This window comes from Candoia aspera, chromosome 4 (genome assembly GCF_035149785.1).
Source record: "Candoia aspera isolate rCanAsp1 chromosome 4, rCanAsp1.hap2, whole genome shotgun sequence".
NCBI classification, from domain to species: domain Eukaryota; kingdom Metazoa; phylum Chordata; class Lepidosauria; order Squamata; family Boidae; genus Candoia; species Candoia aspera.
This window is the reverse complement of record NC_086156.1, coordinates 115,970,189-115,997,311: the sequence shown is the minus strand read 5'-3', so window position 1 is coordinate 115,997,311 and position 27,123 is coordinate 115,970,189. Positions and strand designations below refer to the sequence as shown.

The 27,123-nt window shown below is 47.8% G+C and overlaps 1 protein-coding gene across 1 annotated transcript in view; it reads left to right on the top strand.

The window, feature by feature from the left end:
• Nucleotides 1-4,965: 4,965 nt before the first annotated feature.
• Nucleotides 4,966-27,123, top strand: part of LOC134495915 (myosin-7) — a 29,667-nt gene continuing 7,509 nt past the window's right edge. The window contains exons 1-31 of the mRNA XM_063301573.1: nucleotides 4,966-4,975; nucleotides 6,912-6,969; nucleotides 7,407-7,612; nucleotides 8,515-8,658; nucleotides 9,136-9,292; nucleotides 9,632-9,659; nucleotides 11,034-11,148; nucleotides 11,692-11,784; nucleotides 11,903-11,966; nucleotides 12,097-12,195; nucleotides 13,119-13,222; nucleotides 13,864-14,002; nucleotides 14,825-14,943; nucleotides 15,198-15,347; nucleotides 15,706-15,876; nucleotides 16,072-16,381; nucleotides 17,113-17,189; nucleotides 17,825-17,912; nucleotides 18,682-18,799; nucleotides 19,610-19,733; nucleotides 19,862-19,998; nucleotides 20,648-20,903; nucleotides 21,059-21,301; nucleotides 22,830-23,006; nucleotides 23,150-23,295; nucleotides 23,395-23,485; nucleotides 23,868-24,257; nucleotides 24,967-25,093; nucleotides 25,344-25,462; nucleotides 25,570-25,766; nucleotides 26,568-26,751. Of these exons, the coding sequence (XP_063157643.1) occupies nucleotides 7,415-7,612; nucleotides 8,515-8,658; nucleotides 9,136-9,292; nucleotides 9,632-9,659; nucleotides 11,034-11,148; nucleotides 11,692-11,784; nucleotides 11,903-11,966; nucleotides 12,097-12,195; nucleotides 13,119-13,222; nucleotides 13,864-14,002; nucleotides 14,825-14,943; nucleotides 15,198-15,347; nucleotides 15,706-15,876; nucleotides 16,072-16,381; nucleotides 17,113-17,189; nucleotides 17,825-17,912; nucleotides 18,682-18,799; nucleotides 19,610-19,733; nucleotides 19,862-19,998; nucleotides 20,648-20,903; nucleotides 21,059-21,301; nucleotides 22,830-23,006; nucleotides 23,150-23,295; nucleotides 23,395-23,485; nucleotides 23,868-24,257; nucleotides 24,967-25,093; nucleotides 25,344-25,462; nucleotides 25,570-25,766; nucleotides 26,568-26,751 (4,365 nt within the window). The 5' untranslated portion in view covers nucleotides 4,966-4,975; nucleotides 6,912-6,969; nucleotides 7,407-7,414. The remainder of the gene's footprint in view (nucleotides 4,976-6,911; nucleotides 6,970-7,406; nucleotides 7,613-8,514; nucleotides 8,659-9,135; nucleotides 9,293-9,631; nucleotides 9,660-11,033; nucleotides 11,149-11,691; nucleotides 11,785-11,902; nucleotides 11,967-12,096; nucleotides 12,196-13,118; nucleotides 13,223-13,863; nucleotides 14,003-14,824; nucleotides 14,944-15,197; nucleotides 15,348-15,705; nucleotides 15,877-16,071; nucleotides 16,382-17,112; nucleotides 17,190-17,824; nucleotides 17,913-18,681; nucleotides 18,800-19,609; nucleotides 19,734-19,861; nucleotides 19,999-20,647; nucleotides 20,904-21,058; nucleotides 21,302-22,829; nucleotides 23,007-23,149; nucleotides 23,296-23,394; nucleotides 23,486-23,867; nucleotides 24,258-24,966; nucleotides 25,094-25,343; nucleotides 25,463-25,569; nucleotides 25,767-26,567; nucleotides 26,752-27,123) is intronic.

Here is a 27,123-nt window from a genome sequence, read left to right as displayed (position 1 = left end):
CCCGCTTCTCTGTTTCTTTCTCTCTCTCTCTCTCTCTCTGTCTTTCTGACTCTCATCTTTAATAGAGTCTGTGCCAATTACATTCCCAGCTGGACTTCCAAACCAACCATCCTATTATTCGCCCAGCTGGACTGCTGCTGGCGTGGAAAAGTCCTCCAGGCTCACAGGATGAAAGGGCTGGCTCGAGGAAAGAGCTAGGAGGAAGGAGAGGAAATTGTGGATGGTGGGACTGAACCACCAGATTGGGGGAACAGTGAGGTCTAGTGGCTTGATTATAGGGGAGTTATCGGACATTGGGAGGAAGGAATAGGGCTGAATGGGCGGAAGGAAAGGGAGACACACTATCCAAGGGTGTGGATGGATGAATGGATGGAAGGATGGGGGCAATAAATTGAGGGACATCCACGGCAAAGGGACTGGACCAAGGATTACAGTGTAGGCAGGAGCATTACAGAGATCCAAACTCAAAATCAGGAGGGATTTCCTGACTGAGAGTATGAAGCAGGGGAACAGCCTTCCTCCAGGAGCCATGGGGCTCTACCACAGGAGGTTTTGAAGTAAAGGATGGACAACCATTGTCTGGGATGATCTGGGGATTCCTGCCTTGGGAAGAGGGTTGGACTAGAGGACCTCTAAGGTCCCTTCCAATTCTATGGTTCTATGAATGTGAGCAGTAGGCAACTCCTCACTTCTAGCACAGCCCTGGGATGGTTCCACAGGGGGTGGGGTGGAGTGGGGGACAGTCAGCCAGGTAGCAGGCCCTAGTGGCTAGAACAAGAAAGAAACTACCCCATTTTTAAAATGATGATTTTTTTTTCTTCAGCTGAAATCCATCAACCTCTGAAACATCCTTGCATTTCCAGAATTTTTCTTTTTTGCATGACTCCTGGGCACCCCCAAGAGCTTTCGGGCCAGCACATCTTTTGTCCCCACTTCCCAGGTACCCCCAAGAGCTTTGGGGTCAGCACATTCAACATCCCCCAGCGGTGGGCACTTTCCAGCTCCCCATTCCTGCAGTGCCTGAAAGAGACCTTACTGTGCCCCGTAACGCAACCAAAGTCTAATTCTAAATTAGGCTGAGCAGATCCGGGCTGCCACCCCCTCTGCGGCCCACTAGAGGGTAGCAAACAGATTCCCATCTCTCCCCACTGCCCCCCGGAGCATATCTGTGGTTTTGCAGCCTAGAGCTGGGAATCTGTTAAATCGTTCTGCTTGTTGTTTGCCAGCTCTTTGGAAAAGACAGCCAGGGAAGGATTTTTTTCTTGTTTGGAGGGAGCGGCCAAGCAGGGCTGAAGGAAGTGAAGGAGGCCCCCCCTTCTCATCCCAGGAGCTATGTTTTCTGTGCATGCAGGAAAGGATGAAGCCAGAGACTTATCCTTGGACAAGAAGAACGACAAAGAAGCATCGGGAGCTTTTTCACAATGGGAGGCAGGAGCCAAGCCGTAATCTGGGGAGCAACTCAGCACTGTCCCCGGCGAGGACCTTTCTGCAGAGAAGCCCGGGCCTTTCCACCTTCCTCCTGGCCTTTGTCTTTCCCCGTCCCCTCCTTTGGTGCCTGGCCCTTCTTTGCCTTTCATGACATGGCCCTCGTCCCTGGTGGCGTTCCCACCCCAAATGTCAGCTTCCCCCCCTCAACCCCCGACGGCCACCCGCCTGCCTGTGTCACCCGATATGGCCGTGACGTGCTCATCAGCCTTGGCCCGAACAAAAGGCAAACATGCAGGAGGAGGACAGGCAACCTTGCCTGCTGACTCCGGCCCTTATATAGCAACGGTGCCACTCCACAAAGGCGCCTTATTTTAGCTGCAACTAAAGGCTGACTGGCCCTTGGAGAGAACCTGGCGTCCGGGTTCCCAGCTGGCCCCATTGCAGTTAAGTCAATGAGAGACCCACTTTCTGACCTGAAGATGGGGACGAACAAGGCTCTTTGGAGGGAAAAAACGGGGGCTGCTTTCTGCTTTGGGAACTCACCAAGGCTTGGTTCAGGGCTCAGGATTTTCCCAGCTAAGCACCCCCTAGGTCAGTGTTTCTCAACCTTGGCAACTTTAAGATAGGTGGACTTCAGCTCCCAGAATTCCCCAGCCAGCCATTCTGGCTGGGGAATTCTGGAAGCTGAGGTCCACCTATCTTAAAGTTGCCAAGGTTGAACTGGCTGGGGAATTCTGGGAGCTGAAGTCCGCCTATCTTAAAGTTGCCAAGGTTGAACTGGCTGGGGAATTCTGGGAGCTGAAGTCCGCCTATCTTAAAGTTGCCAAGGTTGAACTGGCTGGGGAATTCTGGGAGCTGAAGTCCGCCTATCTTAAAGTTGCCAAGGTTGAACTGGCTGGGGAATTCTGGGAGCTGAAGTCCGCCTATCTTAAAGTTACCAAGGTTGAGAAACACTGCCTTAGGTTTAAGTTCATACATGCTCATAATGGAGAGGAAATTAGAAAGGAGCAAACAGGATCCACAATACATTTTTGGAACTGAACCCCAATAAAGAATGCACGCACGGTGACATTAAGTCCAGTGTAGAAGTGGGTTCCCCCCACCTGCTGTTTCATCCAAACAAAAATCCTGACTGCATTCTCCATCCCAGCATTCAGAGGAGGCAATTTTGTCCTTGCTTTACTCATTTGGCAAAAACTTAGATGGGAAAGAAAAAGCCACTTCAGGTGCTTAATTCTTGTGGCTCATTAACGCTAAATCAAGTCTTCCGCAAGTCAGACTGAATCCTGGTGACTTCATGGGCATCTCCATGTTAGCTTTTCAGGAACAGGAGCAATGAGCCCTGCCTTCTTCCAGGACGTCCTTTCAATTTCCCAGTTTAGCTCACACCTCAAGGATTTCTTGGTGGTCTCCCATCCACACCAGGCCTGAACTTGCTTAGCCTGGAAGCCCAGCCTGCTGGAGAACTACATATCATCCTAAATAGTTTCCTCAATAGTCAGTAAGCCTCCTTTTCTGAAATGGAGACAAAAGCTTGTAAACGTTGGAACAGCATGCTCAAATAAGCCTTTTCCATATCAGAGGACAGACAACGCTCGTTATAGATATTGTGTTGCTTTGCAAGCCCTGGCACCACATAAAATGAGTCTCCCTCCTTGTACCAACTCCAAAATGCCAGAGAGGGTTCCGTTCATCTAACATCAAGAATGTATTTTTGTCCTGTTGGCGAGATTGCCCTCCTCACATCCTTATGTCTAACTTAGTCCAAATTTTGCCTGGGTGCAAAAGATTTATGGAACAAAAGAGAGGCAGAATGGTGTTGGTTTTTTTTAAAGGTCGCATTTTTAGAAAAGCCCCAAATGAGTTTGTTAGTCTAGACCAGTGTTTCTCAACCTTAGCAACTTTAAGATAGGTGGACTACAACTCCCAGAATTCCCCAGCCAGCCATGGCTGGCTGGGGAATTCTGGGAGTTGTAGTCCACCTATCTTAAAGTTGCTAAGGTTGGGAAACACTGGCCTAGATTATTGTTTCTTTTTGGGGCCTTTGGCGAGTCATTTCTCAGCCTTAATTTCCCAGCTTGCTTGCTTGCTTTATATTTTGAAGTTCGTCACCGCCCATCTCGCACGAAGCGACTCTGGGCGGTTTACAGTGAAATTAAAAATAAATACAAATCAAAACACACTAAAAAAAAAGCCATGTTTCTTAAATACAAATATGGATATAAATACAAGTATAACACATAAAATCCCGGATGGCGGCATTAAGAGTTCTTAATTTAAGTTTGTAAATTCATAAAACCGTGGAGCCTCTTTGGGGCACTAACCCCCCCCAGCATGAGTATATGGTGAGTAGGTTACATAATACTAAGAACAGCGGCAACTATTATTATTAGGATGATTATTTGCTTTAAATCAGAGGGAGGTCATTTTGATCAGGGATGTGGGATTATAAGAGATATTGTTTTAAGTTTCATCACATGCCATTTTCTATTTTGGAACCCCTTCCAGGTTTCTATTATTAGTCCATGGAGTGGGGAAGGCATGTCTCCCAGGCTTGCCCCCCTACCCGCATTGGCAGGGATTTAAGTTGGGAATGCAAAGAGGAAACCTGAAATAATCAAGGTTTTTAACTCGGCTGAAAAAACGTGTCGGAACTCACCTTCGGTTTCTGTCTAAGAAAGTTGTAAGTCATGCAAATAATTCTAAGTTGACTATGCAAACAGGGAGAATATGACAGTTAAGAGACGCTTTTGGACATTTCCTCGATCTTCCCCAGTTTCTCACTCCGAGGAAGAACCGGAGGCTAGCTTCAACTTGATGGAAAAGGAACTCTCAATAATCTGGAACTTTTTGATATCGCCCGGTTCTGTCACTTAAAAACACCCCCTAAAAAAGCTGGTATTAATTTACACGCCCAAGTGAAATCGGTGCTCCAGATTTACCTAACTAGAAATAAACAGAGAGAGCAATGTATAGCTAGGCTGCAGTGCTGGACATGACCATGAGGGGGCAGTGGAAAACACCGTCTGCTGCCATCCGGTGGGCATCTGGAGCTTTGCAGTCTGGATCTGGTAGCCCCACTATAATTAATCCTTTTAGTTTTGCCCCTGGGTTGCAACCACTGCTCCTTGTGAGGTCGCATTCAAGGGTAGGATTCTATAGCACGGGTGGGAGAGATCTTGCGGGAGAGCAAGCGGACCGTTGGGGGGTAGCAATTGCACAAATCGAGCGGCGGATTCTGTGTGTCTCGCCCTCCGGAGACCCCCCTCCTTTCCACCCTCCCCTCCCGCTGGAATCTCAGCCCTGTTGTTCCAAGATATTTTGATGTCCCCTTCCCCCCTCCTCTTCCCTGAACCTGTTCTTATTCTTCATACCACAACAATGACGACAGGTTCCAATTGTTCGGGGCCAGGCCGGGTGGGGGAGGACTGGGTCTGCCTGTCCATATGAGGCTGGCCCGGGGGAGGGGGCGGGGGGATCGGGGATTTATAACAAGGGTCCTGGCTAGGCACCCTGCTTAGAACCCCCCCATCTGTGCTGGTCTCAGGTAAGGCCCCGTTGCTACCCTGCAGCCCCAAGACGGAGGTCCAAGGGTGTGGGTGAGGGATGGGGAACTCCCCATATAGAATGCATGCCTCAGGGAGGTGGCAACATTTCTTGGTAACAGCAGGGGAAAGGGGGGTCCTGTTCAAAGTGCAAGGAAGTGCAACATCTATGGAGGGTGACGGGGGGGTGTGCCGAGCCTGTGGGGTGCTCGTCTTTTGGGGGCCGTTTGGAAAGTCCTGCGCATGAAAGAAAGGCTTGTCCTCAGCATGGCATTTGCAGATGACAAACATGTATCTCCCTGGGGTTGTGGGAATGCGATGCATTTCTTGAAGGCCAGGTTGCACGTGGTGGCCAATGAGATGTCTACGTGAGCAGCCCCCTCCTGAATTTTAGCGGGGAAGGAAGTATCTGTAAGGGGGTGGCCGGTAATCACCACGTCCACTGAGCTTCTCTGGCAGATGCTGATGCTTGTCGAATTGCCATCTATAAGGCTATGCAATCCTGGCGGTGGCATCTTTCACATATCCAGCCGAGCTTTTCCCCCACCTGCATATAATGGCAGCTGTAGTCCAATTTCTCCAGAGGTCCCAGGTAGGGAAAGGATGAGTTAGCACCACACATCCTGTAAAAGAGGGCAGACATTTCGATTTTTGGTCTTGAAAACAATCTCACTTCTTGCCAGGAATATTCTATATTTTCAATTCCAAGGCTAACCTTTAGTTCAAAAGTGTGTTCCCTCCCTCCCTCCCTCCCTCTTTTCTTTCTTTCTTTCTTTCTTTCTTTCTTTCTTTCTTTCTTTCTTTCTTTCTTTCTCTTTCCTTCTTTCTTTCTCTTTCCTTCTTTCTTTCTCATTCCCTCTTTCATTTTCCTTTCCTTTCTGTCTTTGAAATGCCCTTCCCTCCCTCCCTCCTTCTCTCCTTCCATCATAACCTGCCTGTTGGGGATGATGGAAGTTGTAATTCAACGATCCAGAAAGCCATTTGTTGGGAAAGGCCAAAATGGACCAAAATTCTGGTTCAAAATAAAAAGTGAATGAAGCAAGGAATTCCATCAAAGTAGATTGTAGAACTGGGCACAAACCAGGACAAGCCAGAGCTCAGGATATCAGACTGGAAACAGAGAGAGTCCCATCCAAACCCCTGGGCAAAAACTCTTGCGTGGGGCTTTCCTGCTTTTAATTTCTGTGCGGCTCTTGCAGGAGGTCCTGGTGGGGAGCAATGATCATGTAGGAAGACTGTAAACTGAGCTGACCTTATGCATTAGGAGTGGGCCATCAAGGGAAGGAATTGGTATGGCCCATGATCTTCTCTTCTCCAGCTTTACCAACTCTGAACCAACAAAAGATTCTTCCTTCCCTCCACCCACTCTCCCTTACTGGCCCCATAACTGTAGACATTGTAGGAGGAGAGCTGTGTCGGTCTACAGGAACCCAAAAATCAGAAGGGGTCGGGGAGCTCCTTTTCTGACCAACCAATTTTATTAAAATTGGTTGGTCAGAAAAGGAGCTCCCCGACCCCTTCTGATTTTTGCTCCCCATAATTGATCTCTTCCAAATAGTTGGAACTACCTCTCATTGTTCTGAAGTGCCAGCTGAGAAATATGGCCATTGTAATCCTCACCAGACAGAAACAAATGGCTATTGTTCTCAATGTGTCGGGCCGAAAGAATAGCACAGCTCCTTTGTGTTCAGCCCTGGCTGTTGCAGTGCCAAATTTGGACTGGAAATTCCTTAGGGAAAGAGCTGTGCATTATGGAAATACGCCATAGTCTTGGATCTTTAATAAAATATAATAAAAATCTATATATTACAGCTTCCCTCGCCCCAATATTTTTTTCTTCTTAAAATATATTGGAATCATAATGGCAGAAATGATATCTGTCTGGCTGGGGAAGGATTGGGGTCGATTTTGTATTGACACTCCCCTTTTTCATAACAGGAGTCCGGCCTGAGGTGTCCTCAGTTCTTCTCCTGTGGAATCCTATTAAAAGCAAAGGGTAATTACCATAACCAGCTGTTTCTGACATAGACAGCAATATATTCCAAGTATATCTATCCACACTCCAGTTACAGCCTGTTCTGGGTGCAGCCCTAAAGCTGGTTTCTAGAGTGCAAGTCTGCTAACATCCAGAAGGGGGCAGAATATTTCCATTGGAAGTAGAGGGATTCAACAAGGTGCAGTTCCTGTGTTGCACACCAGGGGACAGCAGCACCATTCAAAACTTTGGGGAAATGGCTTAGGCCAGGGTGCCCTCTGGTGGATGCCTTGTGAATGACACTTGCATATTGGTAGGGCCAGCATCTCTTTCCTTAAGCGCTCAGTGGGTGCACAAAACTCTGCCCAGTGCTGCAAGTTTGAATCCCACCTGGATTCCAGGTGTCCCTGTGGGAGCATCACGGCCTGCTCTTGATGTTTATTCCTGTCTTGCTCCAGCTGCCACCATGGAAGCTGAGATGGCTGACTTTGGGCCCGCCGCCCCTTTCCTGCGCATGACTGAAAAGCTCAGGATCGAAGCTCAGAACCGGCCTTTCGACATGAAAAAGGACGTGTTCGTGCCAGACAACAAGGAGGAATTTGTCAAGGCCAAGATCATTTCCAAAGAAGGTGGTAAAATCACCGCGGAAACGGAAAGTGGCAAGGTAACCTCCCCCCCGCCCCTAGATTTCTGTTTGCGCCAGGCACGATCCTCACAAGTCAGATCACGGAGGAAAGCTGCTTTGTGCTTTCTCTCCGCAAGTGATCCTCCGGATCTGAAGGAGGCGGATGGAACCCTCATAAATGCTTGGTGTCTTTCATCCAGGTGTGCTGTAGAGTGGGATGTCCATAGTGCCGCCTGGGGATGATGGGTCTTCAACTGGGGAAGGCTAGAGACCCTAAAATACCTTCTGCCCCTTTTCATCTCCCAAATGCCCCTGGAACAGGAACCCCATGACTGGCTCCTACAAGGAATGATAGTAGAGGGCATCAGGAAAGGCCTTGAAGGACAGGAGGGAGAGTCCCTACCAAGGCAATGGTCCGATAAGAGGGATTTGAGCCCCGACCAAGAAAATAACACGAGAAAACATCTCGGAGAAGCACCTCCCTGGTTCTCATGATGATAAAGGGAGGGAGGAGGAAACGCATTCAGACTTGCAAGACTGTTACTCTAGCTATTACGATAAAAGTAGTATTGACCTACATGGCATTGCTTTCTTAGTCTGGTCTGCCTCGTGGGGCTGACAGTGATGAATCTTCCAGTGGGTCAAGTGCTATTGTACCCCTTAGGGGTGTGTGTGTGTGTGTGTGTGTGTGTGCACGCCTTCAAGTCAGTGCTGACTCCTGGCACCTCCCTGGACTAATCTTGCCGTTTCCTCGGCAAGATTTCGGAGGTGGTTTGCCCGAAGAGAGCGACTGGCCCAAGGTCACCAGCTGGCTTCGTGCCTAGGGCGGGACTAGAACTCACACAGCAGCATCAGGGGCCAAGGCAGGACTGAGGAAAGGGATCCCCCTCCTCGTGGTGAGGCCCGTCTGTCCTCAAGATCCAATCTCTTTTCGCTGGCAGACCGTGACCGTGAAAGAAGACCAGATTATGCAGCAGAACCCGCCCAAGTTCGACAAGATCGAGGACATGGCCATGCTCACCTTTCTGCACGAACCGGCCGTGCTCTACAACCTGAAGGAGCGCTACGCCTCCTGGATGATCTACGTAAGCTGGAGGGGTGGGGAGGGATGGCTTTCCATAATGGTTCTTCTGTGTCCCCTCCAGGAACCAGGGGGCGAGGAGCAAAGCGCAAGTGGGGTTGTGTGTTCGGAGGCCATCCCTACTGCCAGAATAATAAAGGCTTGTAATGCGCATCGCAGCTAGAAACCTTCCCCCAATCTCCATGTGGAGCACCGTTAACTATTTGGTGCAGTTTCTCAGCCGTGGCCACTTTAAGATAGGTGGACTTCAACTCCCAGGATTCCCCAGCCAGCATGGCTGGCTGGGGAATCCTGGGAGTTGAAGTCCACCTATCTTAAAGTGGCCACGGCTGAGAAACACTGTTCTGGAGAAAAGACGGGTCCTCCTGTAACAAAGAGATATATTGTCCTCTCCCACATTTGGGGACTTTAAGGCTGGACATTCCTCCACAGAGCAGGAGGACACTGGGAACTTCAGCCCTCTCTTCCCTCTCTTCTCTAGACCTATTCGGGGCTGTTCTGCGTGACGGTGAACCCCTACAAGTGGTTGCCAGTCTACAACGCTGAAGTCGTTGCTGCTTATCGAGGGAAGAAGCGCAGTGAAGCCCCTCCTCACATCTTCTCCATCTCTGACAATGCCTATCAGTACATGTTGACAGGTAACAGAGGGGGCGGGGACTTGGATGTCCTGGGAGAAGAAAAAATGTTGAAGATATAAGGAAGTCCAATGATCCTTCTCCTTTTCCCTTCCTCCTCTTCCTCCTTGTCTTCTTTCTTCTCTTCTTCCTCCTCCTCTTCTCCTCCTCTTCTCCTCCTCCTCCTCCTCCTCTCCTCCTTCTCCTGCTCCTTCTCCTCGTCTTCTTCTCCTCCTCCTCTCCTCCTCCTCCTCCTTCTTCGTCCTCCTCTTCTCCTCCTCCTTCTCCTCCTCCCCCCTTTCCTCCCCCCCCTTGCTTTCATGTTCCTCCCTTTCTTTTCTAATCATTTTTTCTCTTCTCTAGATCGGGAGAACCAGTCCATTCTTATCACGTAAGTCCCATTCCCTGCCTTGACCTTTCACAACGCTCTTTACGGCTTACCATCCCCTGGAGCTTGACTTCCGACTTGACTGGGGGGCCCTTCTCATGGTCAGATTAAAGTTCTCTCCATCAGTCCTTGACCAAGCACAGTGCTTCTCAACCTTGGCAGTTTCAAGAGGGGCGGACTTCAACTCCCAGAATTCCCCAGCCAGCTAGCAGGAAGCTATATGGGCATAACATTTGTTTTCTCGCTGGGGAAAATGGTGCTGGATTGCTTACTAATAAGGACACATAAAAGGCCGGGATTGCTGGGGTGGTCTGTGTTTATTCCCTGGCACCAGACGGTGGGAAAACATCCAGCAAGCATTCTGCTTAACATCAGATGAATGTGGGGATGTGTTGAGCTTTGATAGCTTAGTGGGAGAGGAAAGCTTAGCCATTTGTTAGAACTCACTCAGGTGTTGTGCAAGTGTTTTGTGTGGGTGCGTTCTAAGGGACCCAGTTATCAGCTGGTGTCCTTTTGGACACGAGTTTAGCGCTATTCCAGAGGAGCACTAAACCCCTGTTCAAGAATAGCTCAACAGCAGAGAAAGAGAGGTCTTACTTGTGCCTGCTTCACACATTATCCGCCGCCTGCTGCTGTTCAGGCTGATTCAGGTCACTGAATCAGGAATCGGCTCTGAGATCTGGTGGGTACAAGGAGAGCAGGTGTGAAAAAATGGGTTCTCCTACTGCGCAGATGGGAATGACCCCGGAAGAGGGCTAAGGGACTGGAGGGAGGGAGTTTGCACGCCCCATTCTAAGGTAGCCATTAGGAGCTGGGCTAAACAGTATTTCAAACAAGTTTGATCTGGAGCTCAGAAGGATGCACGCAAAATGTGTGTGAATGAGTCTGTACCTTTACAGTAAAGGCAAAGTGTCCCCCAAGTCAAGTTCTTCGGAACAGTATGAAAGTGGCCCTTGCTATTTTTTAAAATTTCCCAGTCCCATCGACAGTTCTGGGATCCTCTGGTGGTCTCCCATCCAAGTACAGACCAGATCCAAGTACAGACCAGATCTGCCTTGGGTTCCAGATATCACCCGGGCTGACTGCTGTATTTGTGCCCAAATGTACGAATCTCAAATGTCTGTTTCGGGATTTCTGTTTTGCTTCTTTATGCCCATATGAAAGCTGCTCCGTGAAATAGGCACTGTTCCGAGGCTGGCTGTGGCCTTCCTGATTTTTCAGAATTCCCCACCATCAAGACAGAGATTCACCATATAATCTTAAAAGAATAAGACGTGCATCGGATTCTGCGGACCACCATGAGTGCCTGTACCCGGGACAAAAAGACAGATAGCAAAAAAGGAAGAAATTAAGGCAGGCTTGTTTTTCTACCTGCAGCGGAGAATCCGGTGCTGGGAAAACTGTGAACACCAAGCGGGTCATCCAATATTTTGCGGTAATTGCTGCTATTGGGGACCGAAGTAAGAAAGACCAGGCGGCTGCAACAGGGAAGGTAAGAATCCTATACAGCAGTGTTTTTCAACCTTGGCCACTTTAAGATGTGTGGACTTCAACTCCCAGAATTCCCCAGCCAGCCAAGCTGGCTGGGGAATTCTGGGAGTTGAAGTCCACACATCTTAAAGTGGCCATGGTTGAAAAACACTGCTATAGAGGTATGTGTCCAAAGCCGGGCTACACATTACACCAGTTTTCTTTAACCTGGTGCTGCTTCTACCAGCCCTGGCCAGCTGGGCTAATGATTAGGAGGGCTGGGAGTCCTAGTCCAAAATATCCAGAGGCCACCACAGTGAGGAAGGCTGTCTTACACCAGTCACATGAAAAACCAGTTGGTTGGGGATGCTTCGAGCTTCACAAGGACCTTCTCAAGGGGAGCAGAGTTGTTCTACTTAGGAAGCAAAGGCCATCGCTCTAATTTCCTCTTTCTGCTATTTATCACCCATTCGTTTTCTCATCTGGAATCATCTTTCCCCTCCTAATGACCACATGCCCCCAGACTACCAGGGAACCCTGCTCTAATATTTCCACCCACCCACAGGGGACTCTGGAAGACCAAGTCATCCAAGCCAATCCTGCTCTGGAGGCCTTTGGCAACGCCAAGACCGTACGGAACGACAATTCCTCTCGATTTGTAAGTGTGATGAAGCGTGGGGGAATGGGTGGCCTATCTGAGATGACAAGACCATCATGCCTCATCTTCCAAACTTCAACCTGCTCTCCGTCTGCTTAATTTCTCCTTTCTTCTTCAGGGTAAATTCATCCGGATCCACTTTGGGGCCACAGGCAAGCTGGCATCAGCAGACATAGAAACCTGTGAGTGCTCATTTTGCAGAATTATCAAATCTTGCGTCCTCTGACTGGACTGTTTCTGTCCCACTTGTTCACCCTCCCAGCATCTTTGTCATTCTCTACTTTTCCATCCACTTTTCAATGCGTTTCTTAGATCTCCTTGAAAAATCGAGGGTAATCTTCCAGCTGAAAGCTGAGAGGAATTATCACATCTATTACCAGATCTTGTCCAACAAGAAGCCAGAGCTATTGGGTGAGTTATTTTCAGTGGATTATTCCCACGAAGCTTCATGCTGAGTAGCCAGAGATTTTGCTGCATTGCTTTTGAGATTCATAAGAGCTTGTCCAAGCTGGCTCAGATCAACTGCAGCTCTTCTGTCTTGACCTCTTACAGGTCTGATGAGTTCATATATTTGAGGCCGGGAAGGTTTCGTTGACTCCCAGTTGACGTGCCTTGGTCTTGTTGAGTTGGCATTTCCCTTCTAGTTACTTCTAGTCAGATCGTCTTGACTTAGTATGAGTTGAATTGGGTCTCTCTTCACTAGTTCAGATTGGTTGTGGTGTGACTTCCAACTTCGTTAAGACTGAACAAGGATCGAGTGGGCTACTTGGTGCCTCAATCACTCTCCTCTACTTAGTCTGAAGTTCATCTCTGTCTCCATCACTGCTGACCTGGTTGATAGGGGAGGTTCCCCTCTACACCCCAAGAATTGCAGAGTACTAGATCTTCTCTGTGGTGGAACCTGTACTCTAGAACACTCTAGAACACTATCTAGAACACTGTCTCCCCTGGAATGCAGGTGGTGTCTATGAGTGCAGCTTTTAGACACCCGTCAAAGGCCTCTCTCCTCACCCAGACCTTCTCTGTAAGAATGGGGGATGGCTTGCTTTGGCTCTTGGTTTCCGTCCCCCGTCGCACCTTTTTACATTGTTTAGACTTATGGTTTGCATGACAGTGTTTTCACTGTTTGATTGTGAACTGCTTTGAGATTTACCGTATTGGTTAGTGCTATAAGGATATGTTAAATTGCCATGTCCACTCTGAAGATTTGTCCTTGCCCTCATCTAAGGACATACTTATTGTCTGGTGATGGAGTAACCACTTAGGAAGAGAAGGTCTGTCAGTCTGCGTAAATCCCTACTCTGCTGACCTCTTCCCTGGGTTTCTCCTTCCAGATATGATGTTGGTGACCAACAACCCATACGATTATGCCTTCATCTCCCAAGGAGAGACCACGGTGCCATCTATTGATGATGCAGAGGAACTGTTAGCAACTGATGTGAGTGTTGAGGGTACAGTAATTGTAAGGATTGCCTACCCTAATAGACTCAGACTCACAAGCAGGAACTTAATGATATCTGATTTATTAAAGAATAGTATGCAAATACAGAGAAAGCTGAGAATGAGCAAAAGCGCGCCAAATACAAACTAAAAACCCTCGGCTCAAACGTAATCCCTCCCCTCGCCCGGCCGTTGCAAACTCCCCCCCCCCAGGTGCTGGTAACCGTTTCTGCTGATGTCCTGGGAAAGGAACCTTGAACACCCGAGATAACCCAAACACATTCCAATCCAGCTGCTAACATACAACAATCCCACGAGACGGAATCCTCCTCCCCTCCCAGACGAACCACACATCAGCCAAATGACATGCGAAACGTTACGATGCAGCGGTAACGTCGGAACGATGAACATGACAGTAGTAGTCTAAGTGTTCCCCAACCTGGCATCTTCTAGATGTATTGGACTATTGCTCCCTGAACCCTGCCCAAGTAAAGGCTGATGGGACTTGTAGTCCAACCTACATCTGAGAAGTACCAGATTGGAGATAGATTCTTTGGCACTGAATGGCTGGCCAAAGAATCAATCTCCAATCTCTCTGCAGAAATACTCACTGGCCATCTTTTTTTTCTCCAAACACAGAGTGCCTTTGACATCTTAGGGTTCACCCAAGAGGAGAAAAACTCCATCTACAAATTGACGGGAGCCATCATGCACTATGGGAACATGAAATTCAAGCAGAAGCAGCGGGAAGAACAGGCTGAGCCAGACGGCACTGAAGGTGGGGGGGGGGGAACGGTCATTGCCACCATTTATAACTACGATAAATAATTTACAAATGGTTATTAATGTATGGTTAATTATAAAATATTAAACGTATAAATTATTTCCAATTAATTATCAATCCTTTCCAATTATAACTGTCATGGTTGTTGCACAAAATGGAGGCAAACCAAAGAGAGATTGCAGAACATACGGTGTGTCCTGCAAACAGTGTTTGTCAGCCTTGGCAGCTTGAAGATGTGTGGACTTCGGCTCCCATAATTCCCCAGCCAGCATGGTTTGCTTAATGCCCGTGGTGATTCACTTAGCGACTGCCGCAAAAAGGTCGCAAAATCAGGTTGGATTTGCTTAATGACCATTTCGCTTAGCCCCAGAAATTCCAGTCCTGCGTGTGATCATAAAGCAAGGTCTACCTGTAAAGTAGAGCTGTGAAAACTCCCAGCTAAGATTTTGCACCAGGACAGCAAAATCAGTTCAATAGGCATATCGTTCCAGTGGTGGGTTCTCCTCTGGGTAATGGAAAACAAGGGTAACAGAACTGGAAATGCACAAGGTTTCCATGTGTATGTTCCCCTCTACCCTATGGTTTGAAAGACGTTAAGGTGGAGGTCTTAAGACACGGCAAACTAACATTTTGGTGCTCCGAGACTGTAGCATAGAAATTCAGCAGCCCATCAATTTTCTGTGGAAAAGCAAGTCTTATGGGTTGGTCTTGCGTTGTATCATGTTGGCAGTCAGCCCCTTGAATCTTTTCCAACCTGCCATCCTACCTCCCGATCCAAGAGATGATTGTACTGAATTGCTTTCACGGCACTTACAGAAGCTGACAAGTCGGCGTACCTGATGGGACTGAACTCAGCAGACCTGCTCAAGGGTCTCTGCCACCCGAGGGTCAAAGTGGGGAATGAGTACGTCACCAAAGGGCAAAATGTCCAGCAGGTAAGAATCCCACCTCTCTAGAGAGAACCAACTTCTGTGTCCAAACTCTCAAAATAAAAATGGGAAGAACCCAGTTTTCAAATTCAGTCTTAAGCTGGACAAAACATTGCATTGGCTTCTTTAATGTGGTGGCATGTGCTTATGCACATATGCACAAGCAGACCTGGATTCTCTCCTTTCCTTTCCCTTCAACTTTGTCTGAGAATCTAGGAAGGGAACAAGCTTCATCTCTCCCCCTTCCTTTTCCTAAACAGGTGTACTATGCCACTGGGGCTCTAGCCAAGGCTGTCTATGAGAAGATGTTCAGCTGGATGGTCATGAGAATCAACTCCACCCTGGAAACCAAGCTGCCCCGACAGTATTTCATTGGGGTGTTGGATATTGCTGGCTTTGAGATCTTTGATGTGAGTAATTCCTCCTTTCGTTTGTTTATTGGATGGATCAGCCTTCTCCAACTCGCTTCTCCAATGTGTTGGGAGTTCCCAGAATTCCCCAGGCAACACCTGGGTAAAGTTAAGATAGATGAATGGGTGGTGGGACCATTTTGTTTGCAGTTAGGAATTTGTCAAGGTGGCTTTTGGGCCCTAAATCCCATCTTGTTTAGCTTCCACCAGGTCCATCCATCCATCCATGCCCAATACAGCTTGAACTAATTTTCAGGAGCCTTTTAGAAACTAACTGGCAGTGGTCCCTTCTGAAAAGGCTAATCTTAGCGACTTGCTCCCCTCCATGAAAGTTGATTTCACTTTCCCTCCCATCCAGTTCAACAGCTTTGAGCAACTCTGCATCAACTTCACCAATGAGAAGCTACAGCAGTTCTTCAACCATCACATGTTTGTGCTGGAACAAGAAGAGTACAAGAAGGAGGGCATTGAATGGGTGTTCATTGACTTTGGCATGGACCTGCAGGCCTGCATTGACCTCATTGAGAAGGTACCTCACTCTTTCTCATGCACCTTCCTTAAAATATCAAGCTCCATCTTTCATTCCTGATTCCAGCCAGTGGGTTGTGACCTATCTAGATCCATGAGGAAATGTTATTTTAGGAATTAATGGTTCCATATTGGGACTATAAGACAGATCGCAAGCAGACTTACTCAGTAGTAATATCTTTGTCCTCTTCCACAGCCAATGGGCATAATGTCCATCCTGGAAGAAGAGTGCATGTTCCCAAAGGCCACCGACATGACCTTCAAAGCCAAGCTGTACGATAACCACCTGGGCAAGTCAGCCAACTTTGGGAAAGCCCGCAACATCAAGGGCAAGCCAGAAGCCCACTTTGCCCTCATCCACTACGCTGGCACCGTTGACTACAACATCAATGGGTGGCTGCAGAAGAACAAGGACCCTCTCAATGAAACGGTGGTGGGGCTCTACCAGAAATCATCTCTTAAGCTCCTAGCCAATCTGTTTGCCAACTACGCTGGAGCAGATGCACGTAAGTAAGATAGGAAAAAGAGGAGGCAGGCAGAGTCTCCTCTGTCCCCTCTGAAGCCTTCAAACAACTGTCTGGTCTATGAGATGAAGGCAGAACCCAACGGCCATAACTCATCAGCCATGAGAGTAGGGAGTGTTGTAGCGAATGCGATTGTATGGAAAGTGTGATGGACCTAGACTAGAGAGATATGGGTTCAAATCCTTGATACAGCAAACTTGGTGCTCTCAGGATAACCAGCGTGGCCTCCCTTACAGTGTAGGGTTCTGTTGAGAATAATGTGAAGATTGATGTCTGCTCATTTTTGCTCACTGAAGAAAAAGTTCTTCAATTCACAGTAGAGTTCTAGTTTAACATTCAGGTGGTTCTGGGTTCAGCCTTGGCCTTTAAGAGGATCAGGGATTAAGTGATGGGAAGGAGCTCTCTTCAGGGCAGAAATGTTTGGGTGAGGTAAGCAGATACTCTGGCCTGATCTCACACAACTATTTATATCTTCTTGATGAATGCATGGCTTTTATTTTATTTAACCATAAAAATATAACTCCGCCTTCCCAAGCAGAGTATTTCCAGATGTGTTGAATTCCACCCCATATCATCCACAACCAGCCACCAGTTGGGTCAGCTGGGATATGATGGGAATTGTAGTCCAGCAGTCCGATTGGACAATAGCTGCTCCATCCCACCGGGCCCAGAATTGCTTTTCAATGTTTGTCCGTCTTTCTCACCCCCAATAGCGATTGAGTCCATCAAGGGGAAAGGGACTCATAAGAAGAAGGGCTCGTCCTTCCAGACTGTATCAGCCTTGCACAGGGTAAGGAGATTCCGAAGACTGGTTGAGCGGGTCTTTCAAGGGGTGCCCTTGGACCTTGTGGGAATGGCCACTTTCCTTTTGCTGTTGCATCCCTCTGGCCCATCAACTTCCTTTCGAGGCATCATCTTATCTCCAAAACTCCGGTACTGTCACCCACTTGCCAGCTGCACCCAGAAAAAAAAGGGACCGGAAGAAGGAAGGCCCACCCTGGGAGCTGGGCAAAGTCTATGGTGGCCTTTTCAGTGAAGGCTTTGCCAATGCCCGTTTGTCCTAATTCCTTACTGAAAGGGGTCACAAGGGTTCTTGTTTCTTTTTTTGACTCCTAGCTTTCTTTTCTTATCAATCCATTGGTCTCGCTCTCTTCTTTTCTGATTCTATCAAGCTTCTTTTTTTCTCCCTCCCCTCCCCTCCCCTCCCCTCCCCTCCCCCATCCATCCATCCAAGCTATCCATTTATTTCCTTTCTTTCCTGCCTAACTGAAGTTCTGCCCACCTACCTCTTTACCATCTGCCCATTTTTCCATTTCTTCCCTTTTCCCCTCCTCTCTTCCCCCACCATCCCTCACTTTTTCCATCAATCCACCTACCCACCTTTCCCTCCAATCTTAATACTTCTCCTTTGCTTTCCTTTCCCAGGAGAACCTCAACAAACTGATGACCAATCTGCGTTCCACCCATCCCCACTTTGTACGTTGCATTATTCCCAATGAGTCCAAAACCCCAGGTGAGATCTCATTCCAGATCCCACCCTTGAGAGGGATCTTATTTATTCATTGTGTCTTCATTTCAAGCATTTCCATGGCCACCCACCTCAATCTAGTGACTCTGGGCGGCTAACAGTAAACATAAGACAACACAAGATAAATAAACCATAAGGCTATGCAACCAAGGGTCCTAATGAACTATCTCAGAGCTCATCCCAATTCATACTTGTGAAGGAATGCAGATCCAACCCACATAGGGATATGGGAGGAATGGCGGAGCCGTTATGGGGGACTTACAGAAAAGATCACTCAGCCCTGGGAAAGTGGGGAAGGTGAGAAAGAAACTCAAAATAACCCCACCTTGATTTTATTTAGTATAAGATGGGGCAGAGAGGAAATTGGAGAGGCTTTCAAAATCTTATTATTTGGCCTTCCTACATTCCTGGGATCCCAGCCATGTCGTTTATAACATCTGCCAGCCTTCCTCAGCCTGGTATCCTTCAAACACCATGTTTCTCAACCTTGGCAACTTGAAGATTTGTGGATTTCCACTCCCAGAATTCCCCAGCCAGCTTCTGGGAGTGGAAGTCCACACTTCTTCAAGCTGCCAAGGTCGAGAAACACTGTTCAAACATATTGGATTACCAGTCCTACAGTGATAGGAGTTGCAGTCCAACCCCAATGGAGGGCACCAAGTTGGGGATGCTTGCCTCATAGTCTTCTGATACTTCCATAATGAGGACTAGTTTCTTTCTTTAGTACATACCAGCTTTTGTCCATCTCCCATAGGGTTGATAGACAATCCCTTGGTTATGCATCAGTTGCGCTGTAATGGGGTCCTGGAGGGGATCCGAATCTGCCGGAAGGGATTCCCAAACCGGATCCTCTACGGGGATTTCCGGCAAAGGTAGGTCTCAACTTCAATAGTTGGGGATGGGCTTTAAAGACACTTAGAAAAGACACTGGAAAATATGGTGGGGGTGGGAGGAAAGCTCCTAACACAACGATTTCATGTTTTAGAAAGGTTGGTTGGTTATTTTGTCTTTACTTCACTTAAAAATAAATTAAAACCTTGGCGAACGTAGAAACTCCAGTCCACATTCAACTAGACATTCCCACCCAAATTCCTTCTGTGGTTTTTGGCTTTTTCCCAGACCTGAAATACCCCTTTTAAAGTTTATTTTTACAATGAGACAGAGAGAGGAGAGAGGAGATTCAGGATTCTGAGTCCCATAGCATAATAAAATCAAGAAGAGAAGCTGCTACTATGAAAGAGAAGGCATGGTAAAAGAGGAGTGTCAGTGGAGGGAAGAGGAAAAAAAGTGCTAATTAACGGATTAGACAAAGAGAACAGCTGTAGAGGGCAACTCTCATCAACATTCATTCAATATTTGACTGAATTCCAACTGTCCGGTTCAGACATTGTAATGTTTAATTAAAAATGAAAGTGAGAAGGTTTATATAATTGGAAAACTTTTATACCAGATATTTTATCTACATTTTTGGTCCTTATAAAAGAAGGGCTTGTTTCTAAGTCGAGTTTTCTTAATGAAAAGTTGTAAGTCTTGGTTTAAAAGTTCTGTGCGTTATTTGCCAATTCTCCTGAACACGGGATACTTTTCCAAAAGACTTTGAGCTGTAGAATGGAATCAAAGTTTGAATGCATCTATGTGGATGAGAACAGGAACTTACAGCCCTTCCTTTTTTTCATGTTTAGGTACCGCATCCTAAATCCTGCGGCCATCCCAGAGGGCCAGTTCATAGACAGCCGGAAGGGGGCAGAAAAACTTTTGGGCTCCCTGGACATTGACCACAGCCAGTACAAATTTGGACATACCAAGGTGAGAGAACAACGGTGGTTGAAAGACTCCAGGGTTCGGAAAAAAGATGATGGGCTTCATTTGCGGAGCAAACGTGGGGCGCTAGGAGGCAACAGCACCCATCTTAAGAAGAGTCTTTTCCCACCCAGGTGTTCTTCAAGGCGGGTCTCCTGGGGCTGCTGGAGGAAATGAGAGATGAACGCCTCTCTCGGATCATCACGCGCATCCAGGCCCAGTCCCGCGGTGTGCTGGCCAGGATAGAATTCAAGAAGATCATGGAACGGAAGTAGGTCCTCCACTGGACGATCTGTGTTTAGGCTGGTCCTCCTGGGATTGCTATTTCATCTGGAGCACGTTCTTTTTGGTGACTGCTCTGCGAAGACCTTCTGTGACCATTCCCTGGGTCCCCTCGCTGATGTTGGTTCAAAAACAGATCCTCTTCTGCTGTTGTGGGCCTGATTCCTGGGGCTTGTGGTCTCATCATGATTTGGTGAAAGTGAAGGAATGATGGGAGGGCTTTGCTCACCAGCCAGGGTGGTGTCTCTCCCCTTCCCCATTATTTAGGAGGCACAAGAATAAGAAAGATCCTAGATACTCTTTACTTTGAAATAGCTTCCAGGAGATTTGTAGTAAGAAAGAGGGACATCCAGATCTGAATGTACGAAATAGCTTTTAGCCCCAAATCTCAGTGCCACAGCAAGATCAGACCTGCATAATGTTTATGGAACAAGAAAGTTCTCATACTTGAGAATATCTGTAGCCCAGGCTTGAAAACTGTTTGGTTGTTGGTATTCTCTGAGCTTGGTTTTCTTGTGGACTAGAAACATTACCAGGCTAGATTACACCATCAGTGCATGGGAGAGTCTATGAAAGTGAGGTCAATTACCCTGTTGCCTGATGTCCTCTTCTGCTTTCCCTTTTCATTTGTTTTGCAGGGAATCACTGCTGGTGATCCAGTACAATATCCGGGCCTTCATGGGGGTGAAGAACTGGCCTTGGATGAGGTTGTACTTCAAGATCAAACCACTGTTGAAGAGTGCAGAGACTGAGAAAGAGTTGTTGGCCCTGAAGGAGGAGTTGGCTAGACTGAAAGAGGCCTTGGAGAAGACCGAGGGCCGTCGGAAGGAACTAGAGGAGAAGATGGTCTCCTTACTGCAGGAGAAGAACGACCTCCAACTGCAAGTTCAGGCAGTAAGTCGTGAAGCTCCACATGTCTTAGCATGCAAACATTTTAGTCTGGTCATGTTAAGCCAAGAACAACGTTGACTAAGTTTTCTACGTGTGAAAATGAAAGCACTAAGGTATGAGTACAGTCTTCACCTTTCCCTTTCTTTATTCCCTCCTAGGAGCAAGACAATCTTGCAGATGCTGAAGAACGCTGTGACCAGTTAATCAAGAACAAGATCCAGCTGGAGGCCAAAGTGAAGGAACAGACAGAACGGCTTGAAGATGAAGAGGAGATGAATGCCGAACTTACAGCCAAGAAACGGAAGCTGGAAGATGAATGCTCGGAGCTCAAGAAGGATATCGATGACCTGGAGTTGACCTTGGCTAAGGTGGAAAAAGAGAAGCATGCAACTGAGAATAAGGTAAGGGTGGATTAAGCATGTCATAGAATCCAAAATCTGTTCATTAGGTATGCAAGGAGATACTAGAAATATTGGTTGAGGGTTGGTTGGTGGGATCACTCAGGGAAACGTTGAACTTGGTGGAGACACCCTGTCAGGTTCTGCCTGCTACCCAGTAAAACACAGACGCTAGAGTAGGCTTTAGGTTCTGGTTTTATTTGAGTATAGAATGCATGCCCTTGGAAAAGCTGAGAGTGAGTGGAGCCCGCCGGGACGGGGTTTAAATAGCCTGTGCCGGTCAGCGCTCCACCCCTCCTCCTCCGAGTGTGCCCCAAGCCCCGTTGGTTCCATCTTCGGTAGGTGAGGGGTCGGTAGGTGAGGGGTCGTGGAGCCCCTCCTGTGCCTCGGGCGTTTCCTTGACTGTTTTTCCCGGCCGGAGATGGGTCATTGCCGGGCGATCAGGCTCGTAATCTTTCTGACAGCTCGGGCGCGCCTCGTGGTCGGGTCCTGTCAATCACCTTCTTTGCAACATTGCATCTCTTCCTTCCGTGCCTCCGGCTAGAGCCGATACTTCGTTGCCAGCACCTGTTGCTCTCTTTTGTTAGCTAGTTGCCTTTTCCCTTAATCCGCCCGGTACCCATTTCCTTGTATTGTTATGTGAGCCGTTGCGATGTCACAAGCATCCATCGGTGATCATGACACACACTTTGCTTTGGAAGCATCCAGTAGCCATTGGTTTTCCTTCCAGTTGTATGGTGTGTGCGTTGTAGGGTGGGCAAGCAGTATTTATATGGCTGGGTGGAATTAGTTGAATTTCTTTCCCTTTTAGATGTATACCCCACCTTTCTGGTTAATGCTGAAGGGGACCCTGATGTGGCTGCAAATTAGCCTGGTCTGGTTTTCAAAAGCTGTTTTATTGAATTGGGCTGAATGCCTGTCGTCTACCACCCTGCTGAAGGATTTTGAGCCACATATGATGCCCTTACATGGCACTCCATTCTAGAAAAGGGGGCACACCCAGGACTGAGCCCCGTGATCAGTGCTCTGGGTCATTGGACTTGGATACCAATGAACTGACTCTAGAAAATGGGTTGGGTTGAATTGCATTATCTCAGGAAAAATTCACACGACCATCAGCGTGAAATATTGTTACTTAGGTCTTTGCAATAGATGGATCACAGCATTTGCTTGCAGCTACTAATTAGGAATATGTGCACACACACACTCACACCCAAAGAGCTGCCTTACACCACATCCGGCCATTAGTTCACACGTACAGTATTATCTGTTCCAACCGATGACACAAGGGGTCTCCTGTGATCTGCCACTTGAACATTTGCCATTTTAGTGCCAGGAATTTAAACAGCAAAATACTGAGCTTTCATCCTTCCTTAAGAGCTTTGGATTGTGAGAGAAACAATCCAGGGCACTGACCTGAAACCTCCACTGTTAGCTGTGACTTGGGTTACTAAGTCGCCAGGTCCTAAGGTACCCAATGAATTTTGCCAGCTCCAGACAGTTTATATTGCACATTATGATGTGGCCATAGGTGAAGAACCTCACTGAAGAAATGGCTGGCCTGGATGAGATTATTGTCAAGCTAACCAAAGAGAAGAAGGCTCTCCAAGAGGCCCATCAGCAAGCTCTAGATGATCTACAAGCTGAAGAAGATAAGGTCAACACGCTGACTAAAGCCAAGGTCAAACTGGAACAACAGGTGGATGATGTAAGTACACCAATCTTGGGGTGCCAGAATTTTTGTGTTTTTCATATTTCCCTAGAGAAAATCTCTTGCAGTAACAATTTTAGTAGGAGCAATATCTTGCTACACTTTTGACCTAGATGATTCACTTTTTCTTGGCCTGACAGCTGGAGGGCTCCCTGGAGCAGGAGAAGAAGATCCGCATGGACCTAGAGCGGGCCAAGAGGAAGCTGGAAGGAGACCTGAAGCTGGCTCAAGAAAGCATCATGGACTTGGAGAATGACAAGCAACAACTTGACGAAAAGCTGAAAAAGTAGGGGGTTTATACTTAATCATTCCTAGTTATGGATATGCAAGCTGTTGTCCCTCTCTTTATTGCTGGATCCAACCTGGTTCTCCTCCTGGTTCTCAGGAAAGATTTTGAGCTGAGCACCTTGAATGCTAGAATTGAAGATGAGCAATCTTTGGCTGCCCAGTTACAGAAGAAACTCAAAGAGTTACAGGTACAAAGTCCAAGGCTTCACTGATGTGGTTTCTCTAAAAAAATCTAGATCAAAACCAGAAAACAGCATTTCTGGGTAGGGTCTGGTATCTCCAACACAGTGTCCACAGGTACCAGGGTTCCCTCTGGCACCTCTCTTTGATTCCACCAATCAATAGCCATAATCCAAAAGTCAAAATGTTCCCATTGGCTGAAGTAGTTGAGGACCCCTAATCTAGCTGGTTCTACCTAAAATGATCAGTTGTCTGGAACATTTTTTGCCTTTCCTATGTCTGTCTGTGAAGACTTAGGATCTGGATCTGGATTTGGCCTTCTGAACATTTCAGATTAATTCCTGGAGTCCACTTTTCTACACATTAATGGCTTCCTTCTCCCTGGCACAGGCACGGATTGAGGAGCTGGAAGAGGAATTAGAAGCGGAGCGCACGGCCCGCGCCAAGGTCGAAAAACAACGCTCCGACCTTTCGCGAGAACTTGAGGAGATCAGCGAGAGGCTGGAGGAGGCCGGAGGAGCCACCTCGGTGCAGATTGAGCTGAACAAGAAACGGGAGGCCGAGTTCCAGAAGATGCGGCGTGACCTGGAAGAGGCCACGCTGCAACATGAGGCCACGGCGGCCACCTTCCGCAAGAAGCATGCTGATTCTGTGGCGGAGCTGGGCGAGCAGATCGACAACCTGCAACGCGTGAAGCAGAAGCTGGAGAAGGAGAAGAGCGAGCTGAAGCTAGAACTGGATGACGTTGCCTCCAACATGGAGCAGCTAATGAAAGCCAAGGTCCTACATGCATGAGGGGGAGGTGGGACCACATTGGAGGTGCCCCTTAGAAGTGGGGGGGGGAGTCCAGATTTGTGGACAAGATTGGGCTTTGGAGATTGGTCGGGAGACATGGAAATAATTAATTTGGAAAGGGGGAAGGACCCAAAGATGGGAAGAACATGAATTGTTCCGGCATGTGAATGGGATCTGCTTCTCAACTTTTTGGTTCTTAAAGATTTGCATTTTCATAGAATCATAGAATCATAGAATCATAGAATCATAGAATCATAGGGTTGGAAGGGACCTTGGAGGTCTTCTTGTCCAACCCCCTGCTTAAGGCAGGAATCCTCATACCATCTCAGTCAAATGGTTGTCTAATTTTGCTCATCCTTCCTTCCATTTTCTTTTTCTTTGAACTTCATTGACTTTCATTCCATTTTACTTTCTTTATTCTTTCATATATCATGGCAATAACTATTGATATGATATATAAACCCAGCACCCTCCTAGTATGTTGTCACAACTGCCATCATCCTCAGCCAGCATAGCCATGTTTGTGAGGACGACAGGAGTCCTTGTTCAAAGTATGTCAAGACAAAATTACTTGTTCCTCCTCCCACCCACCCACCCACCCACCCACCCATCCATCCATCCATCCATCCATCCCGTATTTAAATCTGATTCTCTTTTAGTTTTTTCACCATCTCTTCTCATTTTGGGAATGTAGGCGAACCTGGAGAAGATGTGTCGAACTTTTGAAGACCAAATGAATGAGCACCGGACCAAGTCTGAAGAGTCTCAGCGCATGGTCCATGACCTCACCACGCAGCGAGCCAAGCTCCAGACAGAGAATGGTAAGCAATGGGTGAACTTCACTCATTTATCCTTAAGAGCCCAGATCCTTTTTTTGGTCTTGTTTCCCCAGAAATGTATACTTTGACCAGCAGCTGCTGATCAAGGTTTCAGATGTGGGTCTATCCCAATCCTTCTTGGAGATATTCAACCTGGAATATTTCACCTGAGTAATCAGTAGTCCACCACTAAGCAAGAGCTCTTCTCCCATGGTGAGCTCCTCCATTCTCCCTTACCTGTGTCTTATTCCAGGGGAATTGTCCCGCCAGCTGGATGAGAAGGAAGCTTTGATCAGCCAGCTCACACGAGGGAAGCTGACGTACACCCAACAGCTAGAAGATATGAAGAGGCAGCTAGAGGAAGAAGCTAAGGCATGGGATGCCTGGAGGCTGAGGGTCAAGAGGGGAGAAATCAAGAGAGCTAGCTAGGTTGAGAACGAGGCACTGAAACTGTAGGTCTGTTCCTCTCCCACCTTCAGGCCAAGAATGCTTTGGCACATGCACTCCAGTCAGCTCGCCATGACTGCGACCTTCTGAGGGAACAGTATGAGGAAGAAACAGAGGCCAAAGCTGAGTTCCAGCGCTCACTTTCCAAGGCCAACTCCGAGGTGGCCCAGTGGAGAACCAAGTATGAAACTGATGCCATCCAGAGGACAGAAGAGCTGGAAGAGGCCAAGTAAGTGCCTTAGTTACCTTCATCCATGTCATAGAGACCATTGCATGACTGGTGTTCTACTGTAATGGTATGTGGGAAGGACCTTGGGAGATGGGCGAAGAGGTGCTGCCATGGGAACGGTCAAATAAGAGATGGCATAGCCTGGAGCTGGATAGTGGGCCGGGCAAGAGGCTCAGAAGGGACCCTCCCTAGTTTCTCGGGCTGTAAAGGAGACGGTGGGAGAACTGCACTTACAGACTTGCAAGATTCTGTCAATGTAGCATTACAATAAAGAAGAATTAGCTCATCTGGTCATGTTCCCTGTCTGGTCTACCTGGGATGGCTGACAACCATCTTGCAAGTCTCCTTTACAGCCCGAGAAACTAGGGAGGGTCCCTTCTGAGCCTCTTGCCCGGCCCACTGTCCAGCTGCAGGCTATGCCCTCTCTTATCCAACCATTCCCTAGGCAGCGTCTCTTTGCCTCATCTCCCATGGTCTTTCCCACATGCCATTATATCTACTCATCCCAATCTTTCCCCTTTATAAGCACCCCTCATCCTTCTCCACCTCTTTTGCCCATCTACCCCCCATGCAAGATGGCTTCCTTCTCCTCCATCCTGGTTTCCTGACTTCCTCCTCCTCCATCTTCCTCAATTTCATTTTCATTTTCCCCAGAATCTGGAGGAGTCATGGTTAAGTTTGAGTTCACCCAATATGGAAATGTAATGGTCCTACCTCTCAATTAAGCCTTGGAGTCCCATCCTGGATGACATATTCATGGCTTTGGGGACTGGCTCACTGGGACATCTTCTCATGTATCAGGAAGAAGCTGGCCCAGCGGCTGCAGGAGGCCGAGGAAGCGGTGGAGGCCGTGAACGCCAAATGTTCCTCCCTGGAGAAGACCAAACACCGTCTGCAGAACGAGATTGAAGACCTCATGGTGGACGTGGAGCGCTCAAACGCAGCTGCAGCTGCCCTGGACAAGAAGCAAAGGAACTTCGACAAAGTATGTTGGGGAAGATGCAGGGGAAAGAGCTGGGCATTACAGGTGGGGCAGTCTTATAATGTGGACAGTCTGACTCTACAGAGAGGAAAAGGGGCTGTTCTTAAACTTAAGCCACCTTAGACCTGCTCTTATTAAAGAGGGCATTTGATGGAGGAAGCTCAAAAGCCCAGGGGTGGGCAATCTTTGGAAGGCTGGGCTCACCACCCCAACATCTGATTATGCTGTGATATCACTTGAAGGGGAAGACTGAACTTGGGTGTGTGTGGTTTTGTTGGATTGGAGGTGCTGGTGCCCACGAATACAGTCCTGGTGGACACCGTGTGGCCCACAAGCTGCCCACTCCTGGTTTTGCATGGAAGAAAGCCAAAGATT